Here is a 12,745-nt window from a genome sequence, read left to right on the forward strand (position 1 = left end):
GAAACACAAAAACTATGGCGTAGAAGACGCATTAGCGAGGAAGACTTGGAGAAGTTCAACAAAGCTGTCAAAGCTTTACCCCTTGGTACGTCTTTCATGAATGCTTGGTGCCAACATGATATCTCTCGTTTATTTTTGGAAAGCAGAGAATCGGTAGAAGAGAGTTGAGATCTGTTCCTAAAAGCTTTGGAACCTGAAGTTTTGAAAACATTACACAAAGTGGAGAGCCCTGGCCAATTCCTCATCACTTGTTCCATCAATGGTGTTAAATTCGAAGATGCATTATGTGATTCCGGTTCATGTATCAACATCATGTCAACCGATGCTGCAAGGAAGATTGGCTTGAGACACTTACAACCCTCGAACATACGCATAGGACTCGCCAACTCCTCATTCACAATACTCGAAGGAATGGTCCGAGACATTCATGTGAGAGTTGGAATCTGCAATGTTCCAACTGATTTTCAAGTTATCAATGCTGAGAAAGGAAGGTTTACACCACTTATCCTTGGAGGAGCATTCCTAGCCACAGCCGGAGCCGTCATGGACTGGCCTAACCAAAGAATGACTCTCACAAAGATCAATGGAGACATCTTCTATGAAGCTGAACCATTCAACCCACATACTCAACGGTGTAGAGAAGAAGACTATGCAAGAGAGCCACCTGATAACTTTGATGGAGAAAGATCCAAGAGAGCTTGTCTAAGGACAACCCACTCTCCTCATCCTGCTTGAGAAAGCAACTAACGTCGAGCCAACGACAGTTAAACAAGGGCGCTTCTTGGGAGGCAAACCATGTCTAGTAAGTTTTTATTTTTAGGATTTATTTTTTTTTACTTTTAATATTTTTGCATTTTAGTTTCAGGTTTATAAAAAAAAAAACAGAAAAAAAATAGAAAATAGAAAAGCCAAAAAGAAGGAAGAAGAAGGTTCATGGATTGGCAACACACCATGACTAGTGGCAAGAACCACCTACTGACCGGCCATGTTCAACTTGACCAATGTATGCCGAAGGCGATGGATCATCACCATCCTTGAGTGATCGATGCCGAGAGTCCCCACTAGCTGTACCACTTGTAGCTGATGCCATGTCCTGTGTATCATGACCGTACCTGCTGCTTACGTCCGCGACCATTCATCTGTGTGCCGCGAGAAAACTCCAAACCACCACCATCCTCACCACCTACCATCACCATTCTTTTACTTAGGTATGTTTTTCATATTTTTATTTTTCTCATTATTATTGATGGTTTTAGGTTTTTGTTTCAAGGAGGATGCATTTAGAGATATATCAAACACAATTCGATTGAACTTAGCCTAGTTCAAACTCGATTTCAAGCAACCAAAGGAAGTACAAACGGTTAGTCACCACATTTTCATTCCACAGCCGACCCTAAGGCAAAATTTTGGGCAACCATAAAATGTCTAAGAAGTCGACACAACATCATTCCATCAAGGTGACATTGTTCTTAAACCCTACACTTTTCCTTATGATTTTTAATCTTCGTCTCTTTCTTTTTTTCCCACCGAGGACGGTGTGATTTAAGTCTTGGGGGAAGGATGTACCATCCTATACTAATGCTACTTTCTATTTTGTTGACTTGAGACCTTTTTCCACTTTTTACATAAATTATTTTGACATTTTTATCGAGTCACATTTTTTTTATTGAGTCAAAACTAGTAGGGGATTATGATCTTATTCTAGTGGTTTATTTGATTTGGATTAACACTCTTATGACTCTTGATTATGCTTGACAACAGAACCAAAGTTTGGAAAGACTGTGAGTCAACAATCCCCCAAGTCCCTATTCGATGGATATTCAGATGATCTAACGTTGTCTCTAACTTTTATAGGACCTAAACCGGACTTAATTATCAAGCCCTGGGAATTGGTATGCATTGGACTAGATCTCTACATTCAAGCCACACAAGACATTGCACTTCTTCAAGAGTATGTTCCCCTCTCTCTTCCTTTCAATACAAAAAAAAAGAAAAGAAAAAAAAAGAGAAGAAAAGATGATTTTGATCAGTTTAGAGGGGTAAGTAAATTACCTATAACCTCATTATTCTACTCTTGAGTCAAATGATCACACAAAGCTTGGAAGCGAGGGGTAGGTAAATTACCGATGACCCCGGTATTCGCCTACACCTTTGATTAAAAAAAAAGAGAAGAAGTGAGAAAAGGGAGAGGAAATGAATCATATGAATAAAGTCTTGGCTTGAAGAGAGTTTGCAAGCCATTGATCAATTTTCCCTTGGTAAGATTTCACTTTTTATTATTGCTTAATTTATGTAAAGAGATGACAATGGAGATTCTGGAGACTCTAAAGAATTGTGGGATCAAGGAGCATTGATGACTCTCATGGTGGATTACAAATGGAAGTTCCTAATGTCAAGGCGAAGAAGAGTGCAAAGACAATATCCCCAAAGATAAGTGAAATCCCAGTATTTTCAAAACCACTTTTCCATGATTTATTCTGATTATTTGCTTGAGGACAAGCAAAGTCTAAGTCTGGGGGAGTTGATAACATCATTATTTTACCCATTTTAGCTATAGTTTTAGTATGAATTTAGGAAGAGTTTAGTATGATTTCAAGGCTTTATTGTCTATTATCAAATATTTTAGGTTTCAAAAAGGTTTTACAGGTTTTATAGCAAAAATGACCAAAAAACAAGGAAAATACGTTTTAGGAAAGTTTCAGAGCTTTACAGTACGGGCAACGTTTGAAGAACTTTCAGAACTCACATTTCGACATACTTGGTACCTATGGAAAGCTGAAAGAGTCATATTTCTCCTCGAAGTAGAATCAAGTCAATCTATTCACTCATCTGGAAGTTATGCCCGAATTTACCGAGACGTATCTTAAACCGACGTAAGAAGAACCATCAAGCCAATGGGATTTTATTGAAGGCCTGACCAGCTACCACCATGGCGGCCCAGTCCAAGCCTTCACCACGTTCTAGAACATTCCTACGCCGCCTCTTTCCATGCACTTAAAGAAGAAAAGACGTTTCTACCCTTACAAAACTCTAAACCTAGACAAAACCCTATAAATACTCTTCTAAAGCCTAGGGTTTAGTGTGTGCAATCATTGGAGCAGCCAAGAGACACGACCAGAGGAGCAGTCGACGTCAAGACCTCTCCCTCATCCCTCTCTTTGAAGTGTTTCTAAGGGAGAAGATCTTACAACTTTGTTTGACAATCATTGAAGTAATATCTAAAACCCTTTTCTCTATTTATTCTTTTATGTTTATGAATTGTTTAAACCTTTCTTTGATGATTCCCTTAAACATGGTAGAGTAGTTTTCTAGTTGGGTTTAAAGGGATAATCAAAGGGGGGAGATGATCTTAGTTTAGGTGGCAATTTTTAGGGTTTGTTAAATTTAAATCTGTTTATTTTATGCTTTAATTCTAAGTCTTTACTTAATGCTTTAAGTTAGCCTCATGAACTAACTATGATCTAAAGTTTGTGTGCTTTGCCAAAAGCTTGCATGTGTGCTTGACCTAGCTTAGATGTGTGGGGAGACATAGGAAGCACATACCCATTACCTATGGAATTCCACGGATTATAATCGAACCTGTTTTAAATGCTTTGATCTATGCGTCGTTGCCTGCGACAGTTGAGTAACGAATTGTAGTGATCTTAGACGGTTAGCTTGAGAACTTTAAGTTAACGGTTCATTAGTGTTTCATAGTCCGAGTTTAGATAAACAAACTAACCCTAAACTTTCCTAGATAGATAGATCATTGAACCCCTGCGATTCCCCTTGATGCCCAACGCTTGTTTCATTTATTTTACTTGCTTTTATTTACATTCATTTGCTTGCTACAACCGTGACAACCAAAACCCTATTTTTATTGAGTCCTAGCCTTACTTACCTCCGTCAGATTCCGTTGAACAACAACTCTCTCTCTGTGGGATCGATCCTTAAATACTACTATCGATTAATTGTGCACTTTCAGCAGTTGTGTGGTCTTTTTAAGGTAAAAGATTTGAAGTGAAAAACCACACACATTCTCCTGCTCCTATGTTGGTCCTTGCTTGAGGAGCTGGTGGACCGTTCTGATTGTTCATTGTCTCCTCAATGGTTGCTGGTTGCGGTTGTTGAACTTGTTGTTGTCGAAGTAACCGTTGTCTTTCGATGTTGTCGATGAATGGACTCAGGTTGTGGTTACCCTTGGATCGTGTTTTCATGCACAAGTAGGTGACCGAGTGTGTACACGAGGGTCAACCCGATCCAGGTGATCGAGTGACAGGTCGGGTGGGTGCTCGGGTTGTACCTGAGATTCAAAACAAACAAACACGAAAGCAAACAAGTCAGATGCCGAACCAATATAGATAAAAGAACTTGATCTAGCAAGTGCTGAAATCCTAAACGTAGCAAAATTAAATTCGAGCAAATGGAAACAACGCCAAATTGATAACAGGATTTTCACCCAGGGTATCAATTCCCTATGCAGTTGTAGTACAAAAGGTTATCAATCCAAATGGTTGTTTATGCTAGCAGGAAGGATGCAATCAGAACAATGAAAGTCAAGCGAGGCAAAAGATGGTTTTCGTCTAACAATCCTAGAATGAATAAAGAAAGAATGTAAGCAAGAAACCACACGACCTAAGCACTCGATGCAAGCATTCAAGTACAGGATCGGGTGGGGTGTTCGAGTAAGCAAAGAAGGTATGAACAACTTGAGGTGTTACTCGAAGCAGGTGATCGTGTACCTGTTCGGGTAATGGGTCGAGTGATGAATGAAAATGCAAACAATTAAAATACGAAAGCTTCTAAGGATGGGGTAATCGAATCCTAAGTGTTCCTGAACAATACAGATGTCTTACATGCCTCAAGCAAATATTCCCTAGACAATGAATCTGTAAAATCTTGTTAAACCACTCTTGTGATAGAAAAAAACAATCTTAATCACTTCTCTACCCAACTCTCGTTGGAGAAACATGACCAAGTAGGCAATGAGAACCGATTCATTATTGTCAATAAACCCCTTACTCATCTAATCTCTTAGGCTAAGTGAGTAAATCTCTAGCATTGGTTGATTCAAGTATTTCATCTACACCTCTCGGTGGTAAAACACCTTAGATCTAATCTCACCCTCTCGGTTTGTTGACAACATTAAGAACACCAACCTAGAATGGAATCTATAAAACATTTACAATCAAACTAAGACATCCTAACCGATCAAGAACACAAAATCATCTATCCCATCCTTAGAAACTTTGCTGCGCTACTCAGAAATCATAGCAAGAAACATAAAAGCATATATGAACGAAAATTGCATTGTGTAAAAGGATAGAGTAGAGAAATAAGAGTACAAAGTATAAATCTAAAGAAAATTACAAAAATATATAAAATAAATCCTAACAAAAAGTAAAAAGTGTTTGAGTCGCTCTAGATCTCTCTCAGAAGCTCTCGCTCTCTGGTTTGAGGGTCTGCGGCGTGCTCGTTTATATATGGAAACCCATTAACCCTAGCTTCCTTATCCTGCCCGAGAGTCTGCTCGATGGGGTGCACGAGGATGTCCTCGGGTTGCTCTTCGGGTAGACTCTCGGGTTGTTCTTCCTGCTCTTGGATCCTCCTCGATCGTGTTGGGGTTCGGACTGTTCTTCCAGCTTGATGGCTCCTTCGGGTACATGCTCGGATTTGTCCTTGTTTCTCCCCATTTTAGGCTCTAAAGCACATGTTTTCATCTAAAGTATGCAAATGCAAGAATGCAACACCCTAAATGGCCTAAAAGTGAATTCCTACAGTTAATGACCTAAAAATGCTAAGGTAAGGGTATAAACAATGCAAAATATGGACAAAAAGGATGCTAAACACATGTAAATGAGAGAGTTATCAGAAACTGAAGGAGAGTCATCGGCTTTCTTAGAAGCAGAATGAGACTTCGGAGAGGCTACTACAGACGGAGTAACCGGTATTGTTACCAGACCAGTCGGTGCAGGAGAAACAATAGCAATCGGAGACTGTGGTGAATCCAAAGCAATAGGAGGGGAAGAAGACGACACTGGAGCCACAGGAGCAAAGCAATAATCCTTTTCGACAACTAAAGGTGGAGACAGTAATGGAGAAGATGGTGTATATGACGTAGCAAAAGGAAAAACATCCTCATAAAACCGAACATCTCGACTCACGAAATCTTACCAGAGTCAAGATCATAAACACGCCAAGCTTTCTTGCCATAGGGGTAACCGAGGAGGACACATTTGCGGCTGCGGGACTTGAAATTATCTCTATCCCTATGACGAATGTGTGCATAACATAAACACCTTAATGTGCACAGCATGTCATAAGAGGGTCGTGTACCAAATAAGACCTCATACGGTGTCTTGTCGTTTAAAACTGATGATGGTGTCCGATTGATGAGGTGAGTGGCAATGAGAATGTTTTCCCCCCAAAACTTGACAGGGAGGTTGCCTTGAAAGAGACAAGCGCGAGCCACATTTAAAATGTGACGATGTTTACGCTCAGCCCGACCGTTTTGTTGGGGAGTATCCACACACGACGTTTGGTGAAGAATGCCATGTTCTTGGAAGTAAGGAGTAAGGCACATAAACTCAGTACCATTATCACTGCGGATTACATGGATTCTATCATGGCACACAAATTGCGTACGAGTTGAGAGACTTTAGACTTTGCGGATATAAGATATGTCCAAACGGAGTGTGAGTAATCGTCGACAAGGGTGAGAAAATAAACAGCACCAGTAGTAGATGGAGTTCGATATGGACCCCAAACATCGCAATGAACCAAAGAAAAATATACCAATGATCTCTTGATACTAATAGGAAAAGAATCACGTGTTTGTTTAGCACAAAAACAAATTTCACAACTTGCAATCTTGCCAACATCATGTGGAGATTGTCTACAATCTGATAAAGAAAGCAAAACACTAGTAGAAGGATGTCCTAGTCTTTGATGCCACAAGGCTTCAGACGACGCTTGAGCTAACAAAGCTATGTGAACCCTAGCAGCAAGAACACCCGTAAAGTAATACACTCCCTCACGTTCTTCCCCCGCCCCAATCAAAGTCCTCGAAAAACGGTACTGTAAGAAACACAAAGTGTCAGTGAATACCGCAATAGAACTCGTTTGCTTAAGCAGTTTAGATATAGAGATCAAGGTGCAATCAAAGTCAGGAGCGTAGAGAACATCGCGCAATTTATAAGTGGAGTTGAGAGGAAGGACGCCTCGTTTCGTTGCGCGGGACGCAGTACCATCGGGCTTGGTAACAGCGGAGGGAATAATATCAATCACGTCATGTAAAATAGAACAATCTTCTGTCATATGATGCGACTCACCAGTATCAAGAATCACATCAGTTAGACAAGTTTAACCTGATAACTGTTCATAAGACACATTAGGACGCTGAGCTTGAAGAACAGAGATCTGTTGAGGAATCTGATCGGTACTAGTAGCCAAGGAAGAAGCCGCTTGCGCACTGTGAACATGACCACGACCGCGATCAGTACCTCTGTTCGAGCGTCCGCCACGTTGAACAGCTTTGTTGTCAAAGCCGAAGAGGGAGTCATGTGTATCAGGAGTGGAGCGAGGAAGACTCTTTTTCTCATAATACCAGTCCGGAAAACTGTGAAGCAAGAAGCATTCACTAATATCATGACCCTGGCGGCGGTAATGTGTGCACACACGATCACGAGATTTAGGCGGCGAGACTGTAGCAACCTTCAATGGTTGCTCGGCGTGAACCGAAAAACCAATCGCTTCTGGTTTTGTTGTCTCTTTGACCGTCAACATCCAGGTTTTGATCTTCCCGAATCTCCCTCGAATAAACCAGGTTGAGAGAAGGTAATGGATCCTCATCGGTAATTTTGGAGCGAATGTGAGAGAAACGAGGGAGATCAGGGCCAAAAAGGAATTGATGAATTTGATCATCCTCACGTTCTTTTTCTACATCAGGCGCAGCTTCACAACGATAAACCCTGCTTGACTTGTAATTCTGGAGTTCCTCCCATAGCTTGGAAAGGCGTCCATAGTATTCAAGAACCGGTTGACTGTCTTGTTTACAAAAAGCGATCTCGTCCTTGAGAACTTGCTTGCGGACTTCGTTGCCAACAGAGAACCGAACACGGAGACTCTCCGACAACGTTGAAGCTTCGGAGATGAAAGAAACAGTGGAGCGGATGCGAGGATCGATAGAAGTACAAATCCAACCAACAATCATGGAGTTCGCCGCGAGCCACTGAGCAAGTTCTGGGTTCGAAGGTGGTTTAGGAGTCGAGCCATCAATGAACCCGTTTTTGTTTCGCTTGCAGAGAGTTGCGAAGTTCGGTGGCCCATCCAGGATAGTTATCTTCCTTCAACACCACCGAGGAGATAAGAGAACCAAGGTTGTCGGAGCTGCTGAGCGAGTAGGGGTTAGTTGTCGTGGTTGACACAGCAAGTTGAGTTGTGGTAGAAGATTACTTATAACCCAGTTTTTGTGTGTTTATTTACGGAACATGCCATTTATAATTTAAAAAAAAACTTGAGAATTGATGTGTAATTGAGAATACATCATAAAAATCCTAATTCGAGAATTGATGTGTAATCTATCGAATCCCACACACAATTTCCCTAAACCCTAAATCGACAATACATCATAAAACCCCTAAATCGAGAATTGATGTGTAATCTATCGAATCCCACACACAATTTCCCTAAACCCTAAATCGACAATACATCATAAAACCCCTAAATCGAGAATTGATGTGTAATCTATCGAATCCCACACACAATTTCCCTAAACCCTAAATCGACAATACATCATAAAACCCCTAAATCGAGAATTGATGTGTAATCTATCGAATCCCACACACAATTTCCCTAAACCCTAAATCGACAATACATCATAAAACCCCTAAATCGAGAATTGATGTGTAATCTATCGAATCCCACACACAATTTCCCTAAACCCTAAATCGACAATACATCATAAAACCCCTAAATCGAGAATTGATGTGTAATCTATCGAATCCCACACACAATTTCCCTAAACCCTAAATCGACAATACATCATAAAACCCCTAAATCGAGAATTGATGTGTAATCTATCGAATCCCACACACAATTTCCCTAAACCCTAAATCGACAATACATCATAAAACCCCTAAATCGAGAATTGATGTGTAATCTATCGAATCCCACACACAATTTCCCTAAACCCTAAATCGACAATACATCATAAAACCCCTAAATCGAGAATTGATGTGTAATCTATCGAATCACACAAACAATTTTCCTAAACCCTAAATCGACAATACATCATAAAAACCCTAAATCGAGAATACATCAAAACCGAAAACGAATTTGGAACACAAACCTCTTTCAATTGGAACCGGCAGATAACTTTCAATATAATAGAGCAGATCGGCCTTTGCGTGAGGAAATTTTCAAGGTGATAACTCAGATCGGCCGGAGCAAACAAATCGCCGTTATGAGAGAGAGAGTAAAGAGAGAGATTCGGAGAGAAAAGAAATGATCTCGATACTTCGATTTTTTTTCCTTCACCCTACCCATAAAACAACAACAAATTAGATGCCAACACGTGTTAAGACGGACGAAGCAAAATACATCCCAATTATAGGAACGTTCCTTCGATATATCGTTGATTTCTATTTAAATTTAAGATTTTATTACTGAAGGACAGACCATATATACGCTAATGCAGATGCTCTTATGCTCTTGCTCTGGTTTCCCTGTTTTTGTTTTTATTTCTTTTTGAATCGATGTTTGTTTGATTTTTGTCAAATCCTCCTTTACTCTGATTCTGCTTCCTTCGTGAGTTTCCCCTTTGTAAGTGCGATTAGTATTGGTTTTTTGCAAGGTGATTCGGAGCTTGTAATCGAAGGATCTTAAGGCCGTATCGGCGAACTGTGGGTTACAGGTCTCCGTCTCGAATCTCGGAGTGGTGTCTTGGTGCGTCTATGCTGGATTTCGCAAGTCATTCGCTGTGGTGGCTCAGCCATGTCCAGCGATGGTCGCGTTGCAAGGGTGGCGGTTAGGGTTTGTCGAAATTCTTAGATCTGTTCACGGTTCAGTTCCCAAGCATTTCTTCTTCGGGTTTTTTTTATTTTCTTGCTTATCCGCCAACCATCTTTATTATGCTCCAGGTATGTGTCACAGACTCACAGTTTCAGTCTATTGGTACTTCTAGTTAGAAATAGTCGTCCTCGAAGCTGATTAATTTGTGTTTCCTATGATACATATAACTAGCTAGATGAATTTGTTTGATAAGAAATTAGGTGTATTTTGTTTTACTCTCTCTTTGTTACATTTACGAAAAGGTGGCGGCATACATGGACGGAAAGAAGCTACGCATCTTTTTACATGCTGCTCAACTGTAAGTTCAATCACTTTATTAACTGCCGATTTATTCTGAAGTGTATTTTGTTTATGATGTAACCATTTTGGCAAAAGTTGTTCTTCTTTCTTCTCTAACTTCGTTACTTTCTGTTCAAAGGCCCCAAACTGTTAGACAGCTTTGATTCTCTCCATGTGGGAAGGAACTCCTCAGATACCGAAAACGACAGTGAAGGAAATCTCTTTGCTTTGGAAGCATTTGGTTTTGAGGCTGGTTTTGTGTGCGGATTTGTGGTTATTTGTTCAAGTTGAGGCTCATGTTGGAGATAAATTTGCAGGATGGTCTCTAGGAGCCAACATTTTTTTTAACTATTTGGGTCAGGTTAGTTAGCTTAACCCATGAGTCCGTTGTATGCTGCTTCAATACTTTAGTACTTGACTGCAGAAAGTGAAGAGGCTTGTTCTTAACTGTTGTTTTCTTTTTAATATGTTGTCCTCTCGTTGAAGATAATGGATGCAAAAGGATAGAACTCATTAGCATTGTTTCCAGCTAACTTTTGTGAGAGCATGTGGATCAGACGAGGTAAATAAATTTCGTGTTTTTATCAAAACAATGTTACTTGATTCTTCTCTCAGGCTTGAAGTTTGAGATAGTGTTTGATGTTTGTTGCTACATGAAGTTATACAGGAAAGGAAAAGTCACAAGAGTTTGGTAGCAAAGTTACATCTACTGTCTGTAAAGTTCTCTTCTTTGAGCAAGTCCGTCTCCTTCAAAAGTCTCCGGAATGGTAAAAAAAAAGCTTCTTTCTTTTCTTCTGCATGATTATGAATGGCATCTATATTTTCAGCAGCATAGTTCATGTCCGTCTTCTTGTTGTTCTTCAGGTATATATATAAGCTTCTGAGGATATGCTTGAAGATGATGTAGCTTCAAACAAAGCAATAGGACCCTTTGGTTCGAGCCTGTTGAGAACTTGATCAGTTTAGGACATGACTTTGTGTTTTGTTTATGGCTTTGTTTGATGGTTACATCTTCTCTTCTAGAGTTCATGCTTGTGATGTGTTCACTTTGTATGATTTGGATCTTTTATGGAAAAGCATTGGTATTTTATGATTTTTTTGTTGGCTTTAGATTTTTACAAATCTCTCAATACTTGTGTTATGTATGAACTGCTAGTTGGTTTATGAAATGATGTATTTCTTTAAGAATGAAGTAATAAAAGTAGAGATGTTTGAGAAAAGAAGTGGGTGAGTTTAATGAAGTAATAGGTGAGAAATAATATCTATTTAGAAGCTATAAGGAATAGAAGATGGAGCCTTTGCAGAAGATAAAAGAGTTGCAACAGAGACGGAGGGAAGACTTGTTTGGTTGTAATTAATAGAATTTTAGGGTGAATGTGAGGTCTTATGTATAACTAGATCACTTAGGTAGAAAATTTCAGTATAACTTAAACTAGTTGGTGCAAGACTACTAGAGTTATTAAAATAAATTTAAATATGGATCATGTGAAAAGGAATAAAAAATAGATTTTCGCGACAAATATTTATTTAAAATTATCACACTGTGGTAAAATGAACCAAAGACAACATGATATTAGTAAAACATTATTTGGTATGCACATAACTATACATAGTTATCTAGTTGTACTCTTATATTCATAGTTGAACTTTTGCATTTTTTTTGTATTTCTAGTTTATAATATAAATTATTAATTAGCAGTTGGCCACAAGATTTATCACACTATTAATTAGCATATACAAGGTTTTTATAACACAATGTTCATAAAAACTTGGGTTTCACCTCTTTTGCTTCATTTGAAGTGATCACTTACTAAGTCTTCTTTATACTATAAAGAGTGTTTTATGTGAAAACGATAATATATATTAGAAAGTGATAAATTCCTGTATGGTTGATTAAACATGGTTCTTTAATAGTTCAATATGTTTTAGAAATTCTTATAAACCTTAATTATCATTTTCATATTTTAAATATAAATACAAATCTAAATATATATTTAGTTGTACCTAGTTGAACTGAGTAATATATACAATTCGACAAATACCATTTATGTTATCTAAATATTACCTTCTATAGTTAAAATGTAATTTTGTGTGGTTATTATTCATTACCTCTCGAAAATATAATAAATAAATAAACAATTACGAATTACATAGGTTGTTCTAGTAACATCTCTTACTTTTTCTAGTAACATCTCTTACTTGTTCCATTTCCGGTGAACAACAACGCCAATATTAGCTAAGGTTGCAGAAGAAGATATGTTGAAGATGACTACAAAATTACAATAATATCGTTCATTAAAACGGATTTATGGACGTACACTAAGCAAAAGAACGTTATGTACGTACACTAATCTCAATAACGTTATGTACGTATATGTTCATATGTACGTACACGTTTATATGTACGTACACGTTC

At 38.8% G+C, this 12,745-nt stretch overlaps 1 protein-coding gene and 1 long non-coding RNA gene across 4 annotated transcripts; one reads left to right on the forward strand and one right to left on the reverse strand.

Annotated features, from left to right (window-relative positions):
• Window positions 956-8,191, reverse strand: LOC104710243. Its single transcript, XM_010426817.1, has 6 exons — window positions 7,725-8,191; window positions 7,347-7,597; window positions 6,962-7,289; window positions 6,154-6,599; window positions 5,937-6,016; window positions 956-1,093 (listed from the first exon to the last, which is right to left on the reverse strand). The coding sequence occupies exons 1-6, from the start codon at window positions 8,189-8,191 to the stop codon at window positions 956-958; spliced, it is 1,710 nt and encodes a 569-aa protein (XP_010425119.1).
• Window positions 9,626-11,426, forward strand: LOC104700014. 3 transcript variants are annotated; one of them, XR_753479.2, is made up of 6 exons: window positions 9,626-9,801; window positions 9,893-10,348; window positions 10,469-10,690; window positions 10,816-10,891; window positions 10,989-11,096; window positions 11,194-11,426. It is a non-coding gene; the product is annotated as an uncharacterized LOC104700014 (long non-coding RNA). The 3 variants fall into 3 exon arrangements; XR_753480.2 differs by having other exon boundaries at window positions 9,627-10,118; window positions 10,293-10,348; XR_753478.2 differs by having other exon boundaries at window positions 9,628-10,348.

The sequence above is a fragment of the Camelina sativa genome, chromosome 1 (genome assembly GCF_000633955.1).
Source record: "Camelina sativa cultivar DH55 chromosome 1, Cs, whole genome shotgun sequence".
NCBI classification, from domain to species: Eukaryota; Viridiplantae; Streptophyta; class Magnoliopsida; order Brassicales; family Brassicaceae; genus Camelina; species Camelina sativa.